Consider the following 23109-nt stretch of genomic DNA (forward strand, 5'->3'; position numbering starts at 1 on the left):
CCTCACTGAATAGAAATTATATGAATCCACTATTATTTATAAATTACTCGAACATCTTGGAGGACTTCCAGATTTTTTTATACCTGTTAAAAGTACCCCTCCAATGATTAAATGCATATATCATTTTCCTTCCTTCTTTTCTTACGAAAGAGTTCTAGTGATGTTCCTTTACTATCCAGGTAGAATGAGACTGTGTGAAAACTATTGATATTTTTTTCCAAAAATCTGTGTGGGCAATGGGTAAAATGGCAGGCTGCCCACAAATCGTATCTGAGAGACACAAAGTTAACTCTGGCGAATTTAGTTAGCTGTTGTCTATGTTAATAAAAAGGTAATCAGAAAGTAGAGATGATCCCAAGGTACAAAAATAGTTCATCCGTATAACCAGTATATGATGGGTGGTTTGCTTGGTAACTTTGCTGTGAATTTCCTTGTCATCACTCCTTCAGTGTTATTTCTCCCACTTACTAGTGCACCTTCCTTTCTTTCCACTAATAGCTGCCAACTTTATAATTCGCTTTATAATTATAAACAGAAATGAAGCTGACAAAAGTTTTACAAAGCAGGAGTGAAGGGGAGCTTTACCTGAGTTATACTAGTTATTAAACTGGTCATGCAGCAAGGCAAGAAAAAACTCATTAATTCTACTGAGACCACATATGCATCTGGAAAAGCTTTTGTTTGTTACACAACCTGTGCTGCCACATCTCACTGCAAATGTGAAAAAGAAACTGAGCACTGGTGTCTTAACTATGTTTTCTGTCTCCTGGCCAAGCCTGGTTTCATTATCTGTTCAAAGCAACAAAAATATGTCCACTGCTGTGCATTTGGGAAGTTGCTGAGTCTGTGATGAATAAAGAATATGTTCTCAAGCTGGGTAGATATTAAGAGTGAGGCTTAAGTTGAATGCTTTTCTCACAGCACACCATCTCAGCACCATTATTTTGTCTGCTTTTCCTATCAGGGATGACTGGTGGTGGAGAGCCTTGTGGAGGCTACAGAGAGTGACTGTTTTAGTGCCCACTTGTCAACAGCATTGGTATATAAAGGTATATAATGGTATATAAAGGTATATAAAGGTGATTTGATAAGGTGTCCCCTCTCTGTTTTTTCCATTGAAGTTGAATATAACTCGTCTGACCTGGGAGACGAAGGGGAAGATGTCCAGCTTCATGACTACATCACGTGAAAGCATAAATGCCACACTGGCTAATGAGGCACGGAGAAGGAATGAAGGTAGGGGAATAGCAGAGTCCTGTGGGCCTCTTTGTTTCCTTCCAACCCTCAGAAAATGCATTTGTTTGCTTTGAATTGTGTTCCAGATTTATTTTGTGATCATGAGACTTGAGTTATACTGTCTGTAGTTGTTTCTTCTTGCTAGAAAGGTTCTTTTCTCAGCGTGAAGGTGAGCATTAACTCAGAAAAGAAATTTTTAATTCTGTTTCCGACATGCACTTTGGGCTAAATTTCAAATCTGGAGGGAGAGAGGTCAGCTGTGTTTATAGGTTCAAAGCATTTAGAGTTGAACTCGATGATCCTTCTGGGTCCCTTCCAAATCAGCATATTCTGTGACATCACTGAAAATCCTAGTGAACCTAAATTCTTTAACAATCAGGTACTCACTGATTTGTTATTACACCTTGTTTATTCAACTGTGACACAAAGATTTTCTGGCATAACTTCAACTGGCAAAATGGATATCCGAGTCTCACAGCAAGGACCCATAGAAGCAGTATTAATGGATGATTACTTCTGGAATTTTGTATAGTAATATTTCTCCAGTAGTTTTTGGTTATTTTCTTTGTTTTTCAAAAGAAAGAGTCACATTTAACAGGAAAGGAAACAGAATCTCTCCATTATCCAGTCAGGACTCTCCAGCCTTTCTGACAAGTGCTCAGGTTAGCATATTTTTGACAGCACAGGCATATTTTGTCAGAACTTGTGGGGAATGCTGACTCAGCATAAGGCAGAACCCACAAGGCACTGAACTAATTGTGAAATGCCTTGTGTGGAAAAATGACTTCCTGATCCCTGCAGTAGCTGCCAGTGCTTTGAAATATGATGTTTAAATGTCTGCATTGTGCTCCTGCCTGCAAGATAATATTAAGCTTCTAAACATTATTTGTAATATCTACATTTATATATACATACCTATACTGTGAACTCCTATTCTGAGAGATACTGAGTAGTGCCTGGGTAGCTGAAATACTGCAGTGAATTTCTAACACATCGAGCTATTTGAGCTGACTGAGATGCAAACTGTAAACAGATAGTGAAAATGGCTCTAAGTCCATAATTTTGGGAACATTTATGTGGCTTTATTAACCTGAGGCTTTATAAGCAATGTAGATTTTTAACAGCATATTTCACTGTCTCAAAATAGATGAGGTTAATATCAAGACTACCCCCAAGTGCTTCGACATAATCCCAGGAAAATGAGTTTTGATGGAAACTGTGTTGATGAAAACTACCTGCAAAATCCATTTTTGTAGAGTAGGCTGAATGGTCAGTTCTATATCAAAAGTACCTTTGTGTTTGAGAACCAAAGATATTTCCCATGGTGGGAATATCCTGGAGCCTTGCAGTCAGGTAAATCCAGCCTTCCTTGTGCAGAAACTCAAAATGGTTCTGGCAGAGACCCAAAGACTCTTGGACACATCCATCCTCATAGGGTTCAGCACATCCAAATTTCTAAAAGCAGTGCAGTCATACCACTAGAAGCCAGAGGAGACATCTGGAGTGCTTTGATTTTACCCCTCATTTTTATTCCTGTTTTATTCCTGTTACGGGCCACTTTTGGCTAGCTGGCAGAGTAATAATGCAGCAGGGTTGAACAAGTGCCAAATTAATTTCTATACAGTTTCAATGCCACATTTTTGAAGGTGAGCAAAGGCACAGGTACAGGAAATGAAGGGTACAAATGTACCACAGAATGGATCTGTACCTGTTACAGGACATAAACCATGGAAATCTACAGAAACGTACTTGAAAGTCCTGTTTGTTTAGGTTAACACCAAACCTTGGTTTTGCCAAGTGCTTACAGCCGAAGGACAGTGAGTTCCTGGGATGTGCAATCCAGTGCATGGTGACATTTTAGTTGGCCAGTGTAGAGAAGGTTCATAGCATTGCAGAGGGTTTATTCATTTAGATAGAAGATGTCCGAATAGATCCAAATGAGAAGTTTTTCTATGCTGCCTTGCGTAGCAAGGTTAAGAAAAAACCAGTGACAGTTTCAATAAATCAGATGTTTTTGCTGAAGATTATACTGTCATTTTCTTCAATTATTCTTGACATTTCACCCATTCATATTGTGATCTCAGTTAATAATGGAAGAAAACCCAGCTCTTGTTGCCTTGTTTATTCTTTGTTCTCAAGGAGATAAGCTGTTTATAAAGATAACTTATTTGTTATTTAAATCACTTCTACAGAATTTGTTTGTTTCCTTGTTTGAGTTTCTAAATATATTGCAACAATTGTGATGCATCTTTGAGATGTCTATTCAATTCACTATGATTTGTACTGGAATTCATTCCTAAATGGGCACAGGTGTTGATAGCTATAATATGCTGGAATGAGTCAAAACCAATAAATGCCCAATAGAGGAAAGATGAAAGAAAATGCACTGAAAACAGCTCTTTTAGGATGTGATAAATAAGCACTTTAATTCACTACTTAATTAGGTATATAGTGCTGAAGATGTGTCTGGAGAAACTACGTATTTTAAACAGCTGAACGTGTTAGAGTGTAACTTCAATCACTGCTAATATTTTCGAGATCATAAACATTATTTTTAGAATTAGCAATACTATTCAGGATATAATCAACTTTTGTTTGCAAGCTGTTCTATAGTTCCCTAAAGCAACATTTTCCAATACTTTTGTAAAAAAAAAAGTTCATTGATAATCTGTGAAACCTACGTGCTCACTTTCCCATGTTGCACAGAAATTTAATGCTAGAATAAGAGATAGGAATCCTGACATTGCAAAACCAAAAGTCAGTTTAAGCACTTCCTTTGTACTTTACCAGGAACAGGCACTTTGTTATCTATTTCTTGCACAATACACTCTTCAGGCAACATCTCCTGAAGCCCCATCCTGACCTTTGGGTGCATTTCTGATAGGAATGACGGGCCGGCCAATGAAGAGGTGAGTGTTATGGTTAGTGATTCCCGAGTGCCGGTGCCCTTCCCTTGGAGTGAAGATTTTTTGCATTGTGCCTTTCTGTCAAAAGAACTTTGTAGTTGCATTGGAGGTGCTTGGATAAGGCAGTCAGGTACCAAAGGAGGAAGGTGGTCAGCATTCTCCCGAGGAGTTCTCAGGAATCGCATGTGGGCATCTGAACTGATACCAAAGACAGGGTTTGCTGTGTGCTAAGCAGACACCGAGACTAAATCAGCCTCTAGGGTTTGCATTATCTCCAGAGAAATTTGCCTCTATGTTAACGTGTCTTGTTGTTGCATTTCAACATAAAAGTGATACTGATAGACATAAAACTGATACTGCAGATGTACAGATAGGTTGTAACTCTGGCCAGGGATATTTGTCCTTAATATTTTACAAATATCTGTCCTTAGTATTTTATGGTCCATGTTTTTAGCGACAAAAGCAAATAGCACAAGATAGAAATTATCAACAAATGCAAATTCAGTTGCCAAAACTCCCTGAGGACAGCTGTGGCACCCAATACAGGCATGGTGCAGCACAATACAAATGACAGAATCACTGAATAGTTAGGGTTGGAAGGGACCTCTGGAGATCACTTAGTCCACCTAGTCTAGGTCACCTAGAGCAGGTGACACAGGAATGCATCCAGGTAGGTTTTGAATGCCTCCAGGGAGGGAGAATCCACAACCTTGCTGAGCAGCCTGTTCCAGTGCTCTGCCACCCACAGTGTAAAGAAGCTCTTCCTCATGTTGAGGTGGACAAGAAAGTTGTTTGGAAACTGGAGTGCACGGGTAGGGCTGTAAGGTGTTGTGTGCGGCTCCAGGTGGGTCTGGAAAGTGGATTTGTACTGAGTGGCTGGAGCAGCTGTGTAGGGAGTGCGGCCCTGGGGCAGGCAGGCAGGTGGGCTCCTCAGGGGCTCCCCCACTGATGCAGCAAAGTTTGGGGGACAAAGAGAGGGGGAAGGAGCCAGGGACCAGCAAAGGACCTGGGGGTGCTGGTCAACAGCAGCTGAACATGCACCAGTGTGCATCCAGATGGCCAAGAAGGACAATGGCATGCTGGCCTGGATCAGCAATAGCGCGGCCAGCAGGACCAGGGGCAGTGATTGTCCCTGTACCGGTGTACTTGTACAGTCTGTCACCTGCACAGTGATCAGCCCTGGTAATGCTGCACGTCAAATCCTGTGTCCAGTTCTGGGCCCCTCACTACAAGAAGGACATTGAGGGGCTGGAGCGAGTCCAGAGAAGGGCAATGAAGCTGGTGAAGGGTCTGGAGCAGAAGTCCTGTGAGCAGCAGCTGAGGAATCTGGGGTTGTTTAGCCTGGAGAAAAGGAGGCTCAGGCTCCTTTCTATAACTTCCCAAAAGGAGGTTTTAGCCAGGTGAGGGTTGGCCTCTTCTCCCAGGCAACCAGTGACAGGATGAGAAGACAAAGCCTCAAGCTGTGCTAGGGGAAGTTTAGGTTGGACATCAAGAGGGATTTCTCCACAGAAATGGGGATTAGATATTGGAATGTGCTGCCGAGGGAGGTGGTGGAGTCACCGTCCCTGGAGGTTTTTGAGAAAGACTGGACGTGGCACTTAGTGCCATGGTCTAGTCGACATGGTGATGTTAGGTCATAGGTTGGACTCGATGATCTCCGAGGTTCCAATCGAATGGATTCTGTTGATATGCGGAAAAGACTCCACTACTGAAATAAGTAGTAAAGTAGGTATGTTTATTCCAGCGCTGGGACGCATGGGGGATAATTCCTCCAAAGTCATGCGTGCTGACAGCTGCATTCAGCTTGGTATATATCGGGTTACAAGCTCCATAGTCATTGTTTCCCAATACGGCTATACATATTCATTGCCTAGCCCCGCCTAATATTATAATGAGCCCAAATGTCACTTACATCTGCGTTGCTGTTGCGCAGTGTCGTCTGGTGGTCGTGGGCAGGGGTCTCCGGGATGAAGTAAGAGTCCTCCTCAGATGAAGCAGACAGTCTCATTCTGAATTTTTCACCTTGCTTCCCTGCGCCTGCTCTTTATGTCCCAACTCCAAACTTCAAGGCTGGTTTAACTTAGTTTTAGGTTCGAGAACAGGATTTTTGATCAAGATTCCTTCTCTTTATCAATAGTCTTATATCTTCTCATTCTGCTTTGGTAGGCACAATAAGTGTTGAGCAAGCTCTATGCGTTGTTTTTAACAAACAGCTTCTTAGCAAATCATTTAACCTCCGCTGCCCCTTCCTCTCCCTGACTGACTGTGATTCCGTGACCCAGGCGGGAGCGGCTCGCTCAGCACCGACCGCGCCAGGGCTCCCTCAGCTCCGCGGGACTCCATTTCCCAGCGCGCCCCGCGCCCACGCCGCCACCGCCCCCGGGCCGGGAAGATGGCGGTCCTTGAGTCGCCCTTGGCTACTGCGTGCTGCCTGCTGCGGGCTCTGGGGCGCCGCGCCCGCCTGCTCCCGCTGCACAGAGGTCAGTGCCGCCGCCGTGGCTCTCCGGGGCTCACTGGCCCCGGGCGGGCGACAGGCTGCCGGGGCACCGCGCAGGGAGGGCACCGAGGAGCGGTCGCTGGAGCCGGTGCGTGCCTCCCCTCCCCGTCGTGCCGCGGGTCTGTCCCCGGCGGAGGGGAGGTGGGTGCCGGTGCCGGGCGGGGCAAGCGGCAACCGCTGGGACACGCACGGGCCCCGCCGCTCTGCCGTGACCTGTCGGTGTCCTCTGATTCCCCGGCCTAGGCTTGTCCGCGACCCAGCCCCGGAGGAGATCCGCCTGCCGGGGTGGCACCGGGAGTCGCCCCCGGTCCCCTGGGGGACCCGCGAAGGGGGCCCGGGCCTTCCCGAGTTGGTGATGCCGCTTCCCCCCGGGACACAGGCTTCGGTGCGGTGCCTGGTTAAAGCCTTGCGGCTGCACTGGGCGCTCGGCGAGTGCGCCGGTGGCTGCCAGCGCTTTGGCCGGGCTTTAGGGTGCCTAAGGGATTGTTCTCCCTCGAGGACCCTCCGGTGTATAACGAACGGCAGCTGTGCTCTGTCTTCACAGCCTTGCTTTGAAAGTCAGCTCAGTACCCAAATTTACGGGGTTTTGTTAACTCGAGGCTTAGGTTAGGAGCAGAGGTCTTTTTTCTTTAGTGAGAACTCTTCGTCCTCTGCCAGTCTGTCAAAAGTGTGAGAATTCGGCTGGTGACTGGTGGCTCCCAGGATTGATAAATGTTCACATCCACACATCATGTTGTGATTGTACAATATTTATACATCCTAAGAAAAATAGACAAGCACTGCAGTTAGTACTGTGGTTGCGCGTGTTTTATTAGTTATTGGTCTAACACTTGGACTCTATGTAGTTTGTTTTTTATAACCAGCATACTAGAATTTAGAAAAAGTTGTCAGAGCAAATCCAGTGGCTTTAGGCACAGTTTGTCAGCTTCCACGTTAAGGGGATGGTAGTCCTTGCGTATGTTGTTTGAGGACATCAGGCTGCAGGGATGGGCTGCCATCATGGAATTGATTTATCCATCATGGAATTGATTTATAATCTTGTTTTTGTGATCACTAGTTTATAGCCTTTTCTTTGTTTTTGTGATTTGCCTTCCACAGTTTTTTACCTTTCCCTTAATTAAAATACTTGACTAGTAGTATCTGTGTAAAGTTCTAATTTCACTGATAAATTTCTCTTATCTTTCCCTACTTATGTCTATAGGTCAGGTTGTGAAATGGGATGTGCATGAAAAAAATGCAAGTAATCTTTCAGAAATGTATCAGGCATGTACGCAAAAAGCAGAATTCCAGTTCCAACTCACATTTCTCTAGAAGATACTGTTTCATATGGTGCCTGAATTAATGGCCTTCAGTGATTCATCTAAGGTCATATAATGAGACAAAAGTGCGAGTCCTTGTCCTTATGTCTTAGCTGCAAACTGCTGCTTCTGGTTTGAACTACTAATTTCAGCAAGTGTGGGGCTTTTATGAATTTTACATGATATTGGCCTAAAATTTTCAATTTGTGCAGATAACTAACTTAGTGTGTGTATACCCCCTCCCAATATGATTGGTTGGATTTTGATTTTTTTTTTAAGCTTGCTGTTAAGCTCTGGAAAGTAAATAATTTTTTCAGTTTACCTTCTCTTACATTCTTGTCATTGATCATTGTTCAATATTTTGAAAGGAGCATTTGTTTATTATAGGACTATAAATGTATTTTTAGCTTTATACCTAGCACATGATCTCTTTCCCAGGAAGCTTACATGACAAGTCTTTGTTCTTCTGCAGGTTTATTCGTGTGCTTAACTTTAATACATGTGTTTAATTTATCCACGTCCTTGTACATCATGGGGCAATTTACCTGTTTGAGACAGATTCTGAAAAACTTGCATATCTGTTTAATAAAAAATGAGACAAGAGGACATTATTACTGTTTACAGGTAGTAGCATGGAAAAAAGAATAATTTCTGATCTTTTGCTACCTTTGCTCCTATTTTCACGCAGGAAAATAACCTTTAGAGCTACAAGACTGTACCATTGCTCTTCCTCCTCACTGTGGTGTCATCTGCTTAATCTTGAGTTTAGGAAGGTCTCTGATACCACCATCTGCCTGTTGATGAAAAGTGCCCTCTGACTTACAAGTCCTTTTTTTCTGTCGTGACAGTTGTGTTTCGTAGGCAGTTTTAGCAGCTTTACACTAAGAGTTTCAAGGTTTGAAGCAGTTTGGCTTCATTGTGACCCAAACTAATATTCTGAACTTCATCTTGGATTATTGAAAACATGACAGTTTTTAAAAGTTGGTTTCTATTACTTTTTTTTTTTTCTTCTCTCCACACAAATTCCAGGGTTTGTGAAAAGCTCTCAAAGCAGATTGTGCTGGCAGAGCAGTAATGACACAGATGTGGTCCTTGTACCTTGTATTAACACTGATTTAGTAGAAGCTATTTCAGCTTCTTGATTATGACTGCCAGCAAAGGTGGCATTTAGGTGATTTTGGGGTACTTAATTTTGGTGCAGTTGCAACCTACATGAGTTTGGTTTAGATGCAGTTCTCGCACAACTCTAGGTTGGAAATATTCTTTATTTTAAAGACAATGGTTAAGTAATTAACCATTAGGGAAAGTGGAAGGGGAAAGTGTTAATTCTCTATCTCTTACTTTGATTACCCTCCTGTGCTCTCAAACTCTTGGCTGCTGTCAGGATCAGTTTTGGTATGCCACAACCCAACTTCCATTTCAGTTTGTCTTCTTGCGTAAATAACTCCAGTGCCTGCCTCAGAAGTGACTGTTAGTTTCATAAGCTGTGTCATTGAAACTCACATGCCTTTTTCTGTGTCATCTCAGACATCAGTTCTAAGTGGCAGTAGAAAAACTCAACAACACACTGATCAGTGTTCCAATTTTCTGCTCTTTTCCAGAGCAGAAACTGCCTGGAGTTCTGAACACTTTCTGTATTTTTATGTAGGCATTAATTATCTTTGCTGTGGTAAATTAATGTCAGTTTACTGAATATGTCTCAAGTCCCCTCCTTGAAAGAAATTTTTTATAATTCCAGATTGGCATTTTTAAAAATAAGTTTTATTTGCCTTGGTGAGATTTTCCCCTCCAATTTCTTTCTTTTTTTGGGGTGTATCACAGTAGGTCTTCACTGCAGGTGTGTCTGTGATCTTTGTGTGGGCAAGCAGAAAGGCAAATGCAAAGAGCTAATTATATGGTTTGAAATAAAGTGAGATTATACTTATATATGTATGTTTTGGGAACAGGAATTTAAGAAAAAGTTGCACCTTGGTGTCAAATCTAAAGAAGCAGGGAATGTCAGGTTAAATGTGGTAACATTCAACACTGTCCTGCACCCTGAAGGTGGGAAAGATAGGTTATGGATAACCACATGTCTAGTTTTACCCTGTTCTGTGTAAAACTAAGTGAACAGTGTTCACTGCTGTGCTTTTCTACAGTTTTTCTAGAACACTTCATAGGTATAGAAGATAGGTATATACTTTTTCTGTGTGTGACATTTAAAGATTTCAAAGGGAACTAATAAAAATTGAGTTGCAGTTTCTGTAACACAAAGATTAGATAATGAAACAGTAAGAGATAAATGAAAACCCATATTTTTCAATGTGGAGAAGAGGACTGTAGGACTGTAGGACTACAGTTAGTGCACTGACTCATAGGTGATTCGTGTAGTTGAGTAATTGATTTTGCAATCTGTTCCACAAAATGCAGGTTAGAATGGAAGGTGTACGTTTTTTTCTTTCTCTTAGAATAGTTTATCACTTGTATAGCTGCCTTCTGTTGATTTATCTCTAAAACCCCCACATGCTCTTCGGTAGCGTCTGCCTTTGTTTTGCAGCTACAGGTGTGAGGTTATCACTTAACCAGTTACTGGGTGTCTTCTGGCAGGGTACTATAGCATGCCCCCATCATACTTAAATCCTAGTGTTCAATATTATTTTAGGAGAACAGTGAGTGATTTGTGCCAGGACACCTTCTGTGGCTATTTGGGCATAGTCTCCATCTCTGTCATCTGTTAGAGTATTTCTTCCACTCCCAGGATGGTTCGCTGTGAGTGCATGTAATCTGAGACAAACCCCATGCTTCCGTGGAGTCCTACTGGTGTGCTTTGTCCATGGCCAGGGAGGTCATGAGCCACAAACCCTTTCTTATTGCTAAATCAACTTTATTTTTTTTTTCTTCAATCCTGTCATAAGAAGTAGGAGCTTGTGGACTTAGAGGTATGAGGGGGCACACTGGAGCTCTTGGAGCCATCAACTTCTACGTATTGCAAAAGCGCAGATAATTCAGAGGTATGGATCACAGGAATGAGGTTGGCTTTTTTTGGGAGTGGAATGGTAGAAAGCAAGATGAAAAAATTTTGACAGATCCTCTGAGCAACCTGGTCTAGTGGAAGGTGTCCCTGCCCATGGCAGGAGTGCTGGATGTAGGTGATACTTCAGCTCCCTTCCAACCCAAGCCATTCCATAATTGTGTGATCTATGCCTTTTCCCCTTCCCTTCAGAGGCAGGTCAGGTTTTGCTGACATGTTTCTGACAGATTTTCATCAAACTCATTTTTAAAATTCATCACACATCATCGGAAGTTTTACAACTTCTAGACTGTTAATCTATTTCACTACCTTAATTACAGTTATTAAGATATCTGTATAAATACAATTTCCTTTCTTTTTCTCAGTATCCTGTTGTACATATCTGAGGCAGCTATATGTTTTTCTTCTCTACAGGTTTTACTCAAATTTTTGCAATAACAGACTTTAAACTCAACTTTCTTTATGTGATCTCTTTAGATAAGGATGAGCTAATTACTCTTAATTCAAAGCAGTAACTCAGTTCCTTCAGGAACAAGAGAATTTGGTGCAATTATTGGCTGCAGATATAAACAGTGACTGTCTTTTTATGTAGAAACTGTTACTTGCAATAAATATAATTTGATCTAATAGTTCAGTTTTATCCTTCTCTTTTCTGTCTTTCTACTTAAAATTTTTTTTGTGCCTTTTATGGCATCTTTGTGGCTTGTGACCCATATTTTAGAAAATAATCCTTTAAATCTCCACTTACTCTCCCATTTGGTTCATGCTCTTATAACGTACGATGTGAAAATTGAAGAGTGTCTTCCAGGGCAGACTATACCAGTATTGAATAGAACAGGTTTGGGGTTTTTTTTCCCCATGTGTATTTATATTGGAGTACTTGTGTTTATTTTAGTTTAGTTTATTTTTCCTCTAATAGTGTTATGATACTGTCTCACTATCAGTTTGCGATCCAGTGTAGCCTTGGATACTTTTTTCAGAGGTACTCTTTAGCAGGTCATTCCCCATCTCCTGAGATAGTTATTTCCTCTAAAATAACATGCTTTGTCCCTGGTGAATTACATCCTATTTGCATTCGATTATTTGTCTAGTTTGTCAGCATTTACTTGCCTTCCAGAGTGTCTGCAGCCCTCTCCTGATTTTCTGTTATTTGCATTCCCAGGCCATGTACTTTATCTTGCCATATATGACATAGATGGAGATTCAGGGTTGCACCAAGATGAGATCCTGAGCCCTCTCTGAAACTCCGCTGCTGATATACACCTAGTTTAACTGTAGTAATTATTCATTACGTATCCTTTTTCCAGCTGTTTTGTACCTGCTCAAAAGTACTTCCACTTGCAACTTTCTTTCCTACTTTATAGATGGCAATGCTGTGTGACAAAAGCGGTACTACAATTAACGTGCTTTTCCTTCACCCATTAAGCATGATGCCTGATCAGAGAGGACAATTTGTTGGTCTGGCATTGTTTCTGGGGAGCTGATGTTGCCTTTTATTCATGTTCTTACCATGTTAAGTGCTTTATTAAAAGAAAAAAAAGTCTTGTAGTTATTCCAGTATTTTTGGGTGTTCTGAAATTGTGTTGATTGACCTATAAACTATTGGATTTACCTTTCCCTCTTTTTTAAAGACAATCTTTTTTTTCATTTTCCTAGTGTTTTTGAATCTTACCTGCCTTCAGTGAGACCTCAAAGAAAGCTGTTAGAGGCCATTGTGTTGCTTGGGAAACTTACCTAAAGTATTTAGGAATGGATTTCCTTAGAGCTCACAGGGTTAAAAATACCTAACTATGTAGTCATTGACACGTGTTTTTCCTACGCTCAAATTTATTTCTTTTATCATTGCTAAAAATCATGTTTTTCTTTATTATACTTAACCTGTTAAATTACAGTGGAAGCAGAGAAGACATTTAACAGCTTTTCAATGTCTGCCATTGTTTGATCTTAATGATTTGGCAAGCCTTCTTTGTAAACTTGTGCATTCTTTCCTTTCCTAGTTATGTCTTGTTTTATGTCTAGAAATTCTGACTTTTTTCTTTTTAACATCTTGTTTCTGACAATATTTCTACCTGGGCTTGTCCCTGTCTTTTCTAGGCAGAAGATAATGCCAGTAGGTCAGGCTGTGGCATTTTAGGGCTTCACAACTATTGCCTTGCTTAGTGTGCTGTTTGAGTCTTTCAGCTTCCTTACAGAACTCCTGATTTGGTGTCTTGTTTGTTGACTTTTAAATACTTCCTGAAGTTTTACCTAAAGGATTATCTATTTAGAGAAATGCACTTTGGAATTTTTAAGTGGTTTTACCCCAGTTTGGGAAAAAAAAAGTCCAAGCTTTCCTTGCAACAGCTCATCCAAATATTACCAACTCTCTAGCTGGACATCTTAGAATGTGTGCTTGTTAATAAAAAAAAGGAATGTTAAAACATACTATTAAAGTAAAGTTAGAAATTGAGTTAATGAGAAATGAAGGGGTAACCAGTGGTTATATAGGTAAGTCATGTGTATGTCTTTGTGTAAACTGTTAGGAATGTGTGTTGTTTATAAGGAGATGCTTTTCAAAACTTCTCTATTAATTGGGTACTTCTATTTTTCCAGCCTACACAGCTCAGGCAGATGAGAAGACAGGCCCTGGTACTCCTACAGATGCTCACGCCAGAGCCTTACTGGTTTGTAATGGACCTTTAGAACATTATGACTTTCTGATTAAGCAGGAAGAGCTGAAGAATGATGAGCAACAAAGAAGAGTTGTGCAGCACCTGCAGAAATTGCATGAGAGCCTTAAAGGCTACAGCATAGATTCAAAAAATATCCTTTCAAAGGTGAGGTTTATAATGATAAAAATATTTTGCGTTTATGTTTGCTCATATGAATGTGCTTAAAATGCATATATTTCTGTCAAGAGCTCAAATCTTATTTTTGCAAATGCATCTTCCCAGATAGATTATTCTTCATGTTTCAATCTTTCTTCTTTCTTTTTTGATTTTTAAAATCCAGTGGCACTCCAGAAGTAACCAAATTAAATATTGTTGGAATAATTCTGTAAGAAAATCTGATATGGTTTTAGTTATAGCCACTGCCTGCCTTTCCAAAAATGTCATTTGGCTGTAGGAGAGAGGGGCCTAAACCAGGCTTTAATTCTCAAGCACTGGTATTATACTCGTGTGTCTGAATTGCATAAACTGAACACTGATGTTTTGTGCTCTAACAGATATTCCACAAATAATTCCATACCATAATATTTACCAGACATGACTTTTAAAAACAATTCTTCTCCACCTTGCTAGTTTCCAGGTGAGGTAAGGAAAGAAGCCGTAGGGATAATCTGCACCCTTATTGTGTTTTTGGGAGCATCACAGTTTCTTTTCAAAGGGTTTACAAAAGTTTAGACATATCCCTGTTGCACATTGCCTTAACATAGTGCCTCAGTATTCATAATGCTGTTAGCCTGCTGTTGCATCTCTGTAACTTTTCCCTGAAGCTCTTGACACAATGCTTTCCAGACTTTCTTTGACAGTATTTTCCATGTTTCTTGTTTTCATGCTGTTGTTCTCAGATTGCTGCTCTGGTGGCCTTGCGCCTGCAAATATTGATAGCACTGGTATGGCACGTTCTCATGGGAAGCAACTAGAGCTGGGGTGGGAACTCCCTCCTCAGCTTTCCTTGCCTCTTGCTTTGTAGATTTGAGTTTATATCCCAGAAAACCAAATGTAGCACTCAGCAAAGCAGATAAGATATTTAATTCCTTGCTAAATATTGGGCAATCATAGATGTGCACAAAAGCTGAATGCCCAGTGAGTGTGCTTCATTTACCCCCGATTAATGTATTTCAGTCAGCACAGTTGTAAGATATGGTCGGGGAAACAACAAGAGCAGGATGTTTGATGAAGTCTGATGATAAAAGTATAGTGCTGGGGAAAGAGCATGGCAAAACATACTCTGTTTTCTCATCTGCACTTTCCCTGCCTGCACTGGAGAGACCTCCCTGTCCCTAGGAGGGGGGAAACTGTCAGTGTTTTCCCCAGCTAGACTCTTGAGTGTTTTTCTTTTGCATTCTCTCTTTCTCTTGCACCACTTTTGGGTTTTTAATTTTCCATCAGAATTAACTAACATTTATGGTCAATGTTTACCGTCATTTGCAGTCTTTGCTAACAAATCTCCATGTTAGCCTTTCTCAGCATTCATTACACAACACTCCTCATCTCATGGGCATAAATCTAAATATGCAACTCTGTTGAACTTGTTACCTAACCATACCAAATTGTTCTCTTAGCTGGCACAAATACTGTGTTTTGTTTGCGGGGCAAGACTAAATGATGTAGCATGAGATGAGGGGAGCCGAAGCCTAGAGGGCTCAAGTGCCTTTAAATAGCACACTGTCCTCTGGCCTTCAGGCAACAAATGACAAGTTAACCATTCTGAGGTTCTTGTGATGGGTATTAGCTTCAAGGTGTGAAAAAGCAGAGAACAGGACAAGTATTGTACCTGTAAATGGGGCTGTTTCAAATAGGCAGGAGTAGCAGGGTGCAGAGCTTTGGGAGACACACCTATCAGTCTGCCTGCAACATCCCCTGAGTGCCTTAAACTCGGTTATGTAGCTGCAGATCATGTATTTGCTATTTATATGCTTGACTGGAAATGCCATAAATATCTTCCTGCCTCCTGATGGAAGGAAGCCGACTAAGCACCTAGGAAAGAGGGTTTTATTAAGAAGAAACGTGGACGGGAAATAACTCCATGAAGTAAAAGTCAGGCATTCCAGAAGAAAACTCACAAATACAGGAAGCAACCTAAGGCAAGACTGTTCCTAAAGGGCAATGAATGTGTCTTTGGAAGTTCTGTTCTGGAAGCAGTTGACGCCATCATCCTCATGGGTCCCTTTCAAGTCAGCTTTAAACAGGGTGTTTGGCCATGTGTTCCCGTGAAATCCCTGCCAATCCAAATCATTCAGTGATTATGACTCTGATGTGGGAATTGGTTTGGGGTATATTTTTGCCTTCTCTGGCAGTTGGGTCAGGTCATCACATTACTGACCTTTTTGCTTTAGGGATTTCTTTAGTTAAAATTACTGAAAACATACAAGCAGTGTAAAAATGATAGCTGTAGCCTGAAAACTGTATGTTTATTTTAAAACACTTACTTGTGTTGTGTGTGGGTGTATGCCTATGGATTCATGTTGTCTTGATGGATTTGTGGGCTAAGTCTCGAGTCTAAACCCAATCTCCTGATTCAGTCTGGGCAAGTACCAAATGAAAAATAGAAACTTCCTTTTTTCAAAAGTGCTTTTTTTCTTGTCTTTGGTATGTAGAGCAGTGTGGCAGCATGCCTGAATGCAAACATTTTTTGCTTAAATGTAAGGAGACCAAGCTGGATTCAGCTTGCTAAACTACTTCTTTAATTTGAATCTTAAGCTGCTGACCAGTGTCTTGTATCTTGTGAGGATCCTGGGTGTGAAAAGCTGTGGGGTTAGGTGTTGTATTTTTTTCATCTGTCTGGGTTTCTTTTTAGTCTTTGGTGTTGATCTTACAATCTTTTAACTTGCCTATCTCAGAATTGTCTTACTGTACCTGGACTGTGAAAGAAGTCATTCAAAAGGGAGCCAATTATCAGATTTGCTCTTGGTTGTTTTTGGGGTTTTTTTTTGGACATAAATGCCAGATTTTTATTAATTTTCATTTTTTAGAAAAAATGTTATGATGAAGGCACTGTCTTTCCTGTCAAACCTGAGGATCAGTAGGCTAGAGCATTTTGATCTTTTCTGGCAAGGTATTGTGGATATTTGGATATTAAGTTCTAAAAGCACTGTCCTGGAGAATAATTTTGAGAGCTGACTTGTGTGAACTGGAGTGCCCCAAATCATTGTTAGTTGCTAGAGCAGGTGTTTTGTAATGACTTTGTAGATCAAGCATTATGTGGGCTTGTTATTTACTGATTCTTTGATTGGAAAGTGTGAATAGGGAAGAAAGCTTGTATTACAGAGAACAAATACCAATCTTACTCTATTTAGGAGATGCAATCCTACTTTGTCCCTACGTAACACAGCTAATTGCAGTAAAGCCAGACTGACACTTTCTCACTTAAATGCCATTTTTTACTTGAGAATGTTTTTCACTACTTCCTTTAAAGCATTCCACTTCTTCATTTAACACTGCTTTAATTTTAAACCAACTTTTAAAAATTGTTGCATGGCTCACTGATGGAACTAATGAGTCAGTGAGAAGCAGCTGAAGAACTACTTGCTACTGGGGATGGTGTTTCTGCAGTTCGAGGTTTTTCTTCTAGAGTTCGATATTTCTATGGAAATCTCAAGATTGATAACCAGGTTGAGCACTGTAGGGCTGTGCCATACATCAAAACCCCAGAAAAGGAGGAGAGCAGTGACTTTTGCATAAATCTGTCAAAGCCTCCTAGCTTGTGTAATTAAATGAAATCATTACTCAGGGAGAAGAAGTCACAACAGCTTTGTTTCTCTTCTGCTATCTTTGAGGAAGCAATTTGCCAGTTCACACAGAGTTTCTTTTGAGATAAAATGAAGCCAAACAGATTATAGTTTAAATTCTAGTGCAGTCCAGGTTTCACTTCAGCAAAGTTGTAATCAACATCCTAATGAAGGTTTCCCCAGAATAAGTCACAAATGTGAGTAGATGGTAAAGTCATACATTTGCATCTGTTGAGGAGTTTGCTAAGTAAGCAAAATAGTTGGTTTTCTGTTATGGACTTTCAGCGCAGCGTTGCTGCTGCAGACTTGGTTCAGTTAGAGCTAAGGCTTTTCATGCCAAGAAGAGGTGGTGATGAGTACTGCTGTCTGGAGTTGGCCTGGGTTGAACAGGATTTGTGTAGGTTTATGGGCGGAATTCGTTCCTGTGACCAGTAGAAGGCTTCTCTAGGAAATACTAAGGGTACAGGGCACAGGTAAATCCTGTATTCATGAACAGCTCGTTGGCATTCTCCTCTCAGGAAGGCTGGGTACTTAGTAACTTTGAATACTCTAATGTTTTTGTTTTGATAAAACCATTGGATTTCCTTTCTGTTTTGTACTTAGTGAGTTTTAATAGATCTTAACGAAACAACTTGATGTATTTTAAATTAATTAGAGATTTAATTTGAAAAATTAAAATACTTTATCAGTTATACTAAGTATTTTGTAGGTTGACCTCCTGCTTTTTCAGGAGGTTTCCAGCAACTTGAATAGCCCACCTTTAGTATGAAATCTCCTGTATTGAGAAGATGTTAATCTACTGGCAGCTTTTTCAAAATAAAAAAAATAGTGGTGCTTGGCATTTCAAGTGTGCTTATTTTTCCTGGCTCTGTCATTGAAGAGAATGTGGTTGAGAAGTTGCAATGAAGAAAAAGGGGCAGTGGAAGAGAAGCCTCTCTCTACCAGCCTCTTCTGTAGTCTGATATTGCTTATTTTATTGCCTGATTACTTCTGTGTTAGAATTGCAGAAGCCTTTTCCAAAATAGCAGTTATTCCAGAAATAGAAACTTCTTGCACTTCTGAACCATTACTAGAATGGTCTGCTTTTGTTTTAGCTCTGTTCTTCTTTTGTCACTCTTTATCTAAATAGTTTTATTCACTAAAATATGGTAAAAGCAGGATTAGGGAGCAAATATTTATATCAGATACAATAGAGGCCTTTCAGTTTTTTTATCCAAAACACTTGTATTACCTCACAGGCCAAAGCTTTCTGAAGTGAGTAGTCTGGAGCACACACACACACAGACACACTATGACACCAGCCATTTTCTTCATGGTAATAAAACTCTACTTTGTTATGATGTAGGTTTTTTGGGGCATCAGTTTAGAATGAATCTCAGGGGAAAAAACAATTAGTCTTGCTGCCAACCAAGTAGGCTTCTGTTTTTCAAAATTACTCCTCAAATTTGAACAAGGACTTTGATCTTCAACTTGGTGAAAGCATGGCCTTGTATGTTGAGATATTTTGAGATCCTCTGAATTGAAGTTCAAGGCTGTGAGAGTTTGCATAGACATTTCAGATCTCCAGCTTTTCAAAATACCAATTGGGACATCTTAAGAGTTGTTGAGTTGCTGTACTAATGACTTGAAATAAGCTCAATTATAAGTGAGGTCATGTTTTGAAAAGAGGTATGAACAATAGTAAACACCATTCAAGACCTTGAAAATGGCTTCAGCTACAACAGCAGCCAAAAAAGGAGGCCTGAAAGAGTGGGAGAAAGAGGCAGTTTTGTTAGCATTTAAAAAAAAAAATCTGCTGTTGGGAGACTTGTCTCCTGAATTTTGCATATTTTAATTAATCATCTTAGTATTGACATGCATTTTCACTTAAAAGTTTTTCCAATCAGGGTGTAAATATTCCCAGGAAATGAGTTCCTTGCTTCTGGTGTCTGAGCATGGGACAAGGTGGGAAGATGTTGTGCGTTCTAAAGATATTCTCCCCTTCAAACTCAAATTTTGTGCATCACGTAATATCTTTGGGTTAGTACCTTTTAAATATTAACTTTAACATCCTTGCATCATACTGTTGTTGCCAAAGAAAACATACTGTCAACAAATTTAACATTATTTTACCGAGACCCCAAATGTACCTCGGGATACTATGGAAATGAGCAAGGAGAAGCTCATTAATTCAGTTTGTCTTCCTATGTTTCCTACTTTTTTCCCTTTCCTGCCTGAAATAAAGTAGACTATCCTCATTTGAGGGTGACTGGAGGATCTTCTGCAGTAGGTCTCTCCCCTCCTTGCAGAATGTGTGTTTGAATAGAACCAAGATCAGTCTTTTACTTTCTTTGCCCCCACATACCATTGACTTTCCTGACTGCTTGCTGTGCTTTACATTGAATCAAGAACATGGATGCGATTTTATCAGCAATCCTAGTGGAAGTTGCCCTTTTTCTTAGACAACTTCCAGACTTCAGAAGATGCATTAGAATAATTTTAAAAAAAGAAAAAAAAAAAAAAATCCATTTTATGGTCATGCAAAATAGCTTGAGAGTGGTAGGTCTGAGTTTTCAGTATTAAAAATCTACTGATCAAGTTTTACTTTTTTGAAATATAATGTATGTTAAGAAAAAAACCAAACCAACCCAAGAATATAAAACCAGATTTTTAGAATTATACAATATCTGACAGGAATGAGGAAATCATTATCCTAAAGCTGTCAATAGTGTGATGTTTAGAAATATATGTAAAATATTTCCTACAAACTTCTTTAATTGCTGAAAGAGGATAAGAGGTTTTCTGACACTTGATTTGTTTTTAGAGATGATCAGCTTCAGCAAGTGTTTGGGTCTGCCACAGTATTCATCCTTTTTAGCAATCACATATCACTCAAAAATTGCTGTCTTCAAAGGGAAACTAATTTCATTTTTTAAATCAACCAGAAAGTTGATTTACACTTTCGCAGAGCCCAAGCCATTATATTTGTTTCCTTTAGTCAAAACTCCCTTTTTCTGTAACATGTCATCTAAAAATAAGTACGCCTAAAAAGACAAATATTAAGATAGTTAAATGTAATTAATAACAACTTTACAATGAAAAAATTGGTATAAAAATGTAGGCATTAATATTTGTTCTGGTTATATAACATTTGCAAAAACAGGTAAAGCTGTACTCTACACATTGATTTGTTTTTCTAGCTCTCTGACATTCCTTGTGAAGCGGCAAATTATGTTAATACATCCTTCCTGTATAACAAACTGAATGTGATAGTATTTTATATTGTTAAAATGGTTGTTGTTAATATAAAATTAAGCCCAAAGAAATTCCTTTGGAAGTCTCTCATTCGGATTTTTGTCTGTTTCTCCTTTTCTCCTGTAACTTTGAGCATCTTATTGAGTGCAAGCTCTTAAAAAGTACCCACTGAAAAATATTCAACAATTAGATTGTCTTACAATGCCTTCAAAGTACTAGCAAATAGTTGCAGCCTTGTCCATTAATGGAATAGTTTCCAAACATCTGAAACCCTTTCCAGCCACAGACTGATGATACAAATTTTTGATTACCCTATTAATAGAGATCTAAATTAAATCTAAAAAGGGCCCTTATGTAAGAGCCATGCTTGCATATTTTCTGAGTGAGCTTGTACTACAGATCCGAGATATGACCCTTCTACTTTTTGGTTGTGCATTTTCTTTCATATTTAATTAGTGTTTTGTACTGACTCCTCTATTTCTTTAACATGGCACTGTGTTTTGAAAAAGTGCTTTAGATTCAAGTTGTTTAGCAATTACCCAGCTCCAAATGAGACCACAGGGTTGCAATTTTAATTTTCCTCTGTCTTGGCTCAGGCCATAGAGGTCTGAAAGTGGAGCACTTTGAAATAAGCAAATACTCTTCTGCAGTGTTTTTTGTGGATGTCAGTTCAGTTTCATGGATTTGATTGAATTTTGTTAAGATGTCTAGTTTTTTAGAAATTGTTTCTTTTTAGAATTACACTTGGAAGTGGCTATGCACAATACTGGGGGAAAGGGAAAGAGGACTATTTCAAATTGAAAGTCTTGGCATTACTGGAAGTTTTTCCATAAAAATATATACTTGAGTAAAATAGAATAAGCCATCAGCTGTCATAATATATGTCCTGAATAATACTAAGAAATTTAAAATTCTTAAGCAGTATTCATTCCACATGAAAGTAACTCACTTGAAAAAATGGTTAATAAAAGGCAGACTTTGAAAATACATTTTTTAGATGTTTATATATTTATACATATACAGACATGCATGTGTATATGGGTACATATTTTTACTGTTACTCCATTGATTTTAATCATATTTAAACCAGAGATGATTCTGCATTTAATATTCAAAGCTGAGAGAAAGAGGACGTACAATGTTCATGGGCTTTGCAGTCCTGATTTTCTAAATCCTAGTAGTTTATCTCTTTAGCAGACCTGCTCTAATAGGTATTTAGTGCATATATCTATGAATAGTACAATACTCCTTAACTTTATTTCCTTTTTTTTCTAGGACTGTTTTCTCAAAGGGCTTAATGAGGGAAAGGATTTGATGATGGTGGCTTTGGAAACATTGAATCATTTTATGTGTTCTGATTAAAAAGCACTTATGCTAGGACTGGGGATAGGGATATTTTCACAATGATCTAAAAAAACCCCCAAAAATCCAAATCCCAAGCCCTGTGTGTATGTTTTGCTGCTTATATAGAATTTGTACAACTGTAACATTAGTTACGAATTCTGAGCTAATGATTTGTTCAAGGTTACACTTTGCTACCTAGTGCTATTGTTGTGGTTAAGTGTAGCTACTTTCTTACTTCATCACAGCCATGTGCTTGCTTTTATTTTACCCCATATCTGTATTTACTCTTTTTCTCTTGACTTGCAGCTCTTTGCCAAAGCCAAACCCCCAAAAGGTCTTTATGTCTATGGAGATGTTGGTAAGTTTCATTTGCATCCAATGGAATTTTTTCTAGATGCATGTCTATTCAAATTCTGAAGTGTCTAAAAGCTTTATGTAGCCTTATTGGTTTGATGAATTTTACAGGGTTCGTTTTCTTCCACATTATGATGTTATTTAATATAATTACATCCTGAATGCTGGAAGCTGTGTCATTGTTTTCAGCACTACCCATTCACTAATATTTAAGAATGCAATTTAAGAATTTGGGAAGTAATTGTGGGAGAAAATTCATATATTCTAATTGCAACAGTGCAGCATGAAAACATACTTGCTTTCCAAAGGAAATACTAATATGTTTTATGGATATATGGGAAGTAATTTGTGCAACTTTTGGGCCATCTCTGTATGAATCAAATTTTTAAAGCAGAAAAATAAAAATGCAGTTGTTCCAAGTTTTTGAACAGAAAACATAACTGTTCCTCGCAGCAGTCTGGTCTTGTACTTATTCTGTGGAAAATTATAGTTTCATTAGTGCCAAGCTAACAAGCAATAATCTGTAATCAGTACATACTGCTCTTAAATTAACTACCTGTTGAGTGTGTTTTGTTGTTCTTATTTGAAGGCACAGGAAAGACAATGGTGATGGACATGTTCTATTCTCACTTAGAAGTAGAAAGGAAAAAGAGAGTCCATTTTCATGGCTTCATGTTGGATGTACACCAGAGTAAGTGCAGACACAGGTATTGACAAGAATTTTATGAAATACAGTCTCTATTAAAAAGTCTGTCTCATATTTATATTAATCACTGTAGTTTTATTTAAATATTTAA

At 39.3% G+C, this 23109-nt stretch overlaps 1 protein-coding gene across 2 annotated transcripts in view; it reads left to right on the forward strand.

The window, feature by feature from the left end:
* Positions 1–6519: 6519 nt before the first annotated feature.
* Positions 6520–23109, forward strand: part of AFG1L (AFG1 like ATPase) — a 61212-nt gene continuing 44622 nt past the window's right edge. For both annotated transcript variants that reach the window (XM_048298895.1, XM_048298893.1), the window contains exons 1-4: positions 6520–6622; positions 13540–13763; positions 22265–22316; positions 22902–23003. In XM_048298895.1, the coding sequence (XP_048154852.1) occupies positions 6535–6622; positions 13540–13763; positions 22265–22316; positions 22902–23003 (466 nt within the window). In that variant the 5' untranslated portion in view covers positions 6520–6534. The remainder of the gene's footprint in view (positions 6623–13539; positions 13764–22264; positions 22317–22901; positions 23004–23109) is intronic.

The sequence above is a fragment of the Corvus hawaiiensis genome, chromosome 3, assembly GCF_020740725.1.
Source record: "Corvus hawaiiensis isolate bCorHaw1 chromosome 3, bCorHaw1.pri.cur, whole genome shotgun sequence".
Classification (NCBI taxonomy): Eukaryota; Metazoa; Chordata; class Aves; order Passeriformes; family Corvidae; genus Corvus; species Corvus hawaiiensis.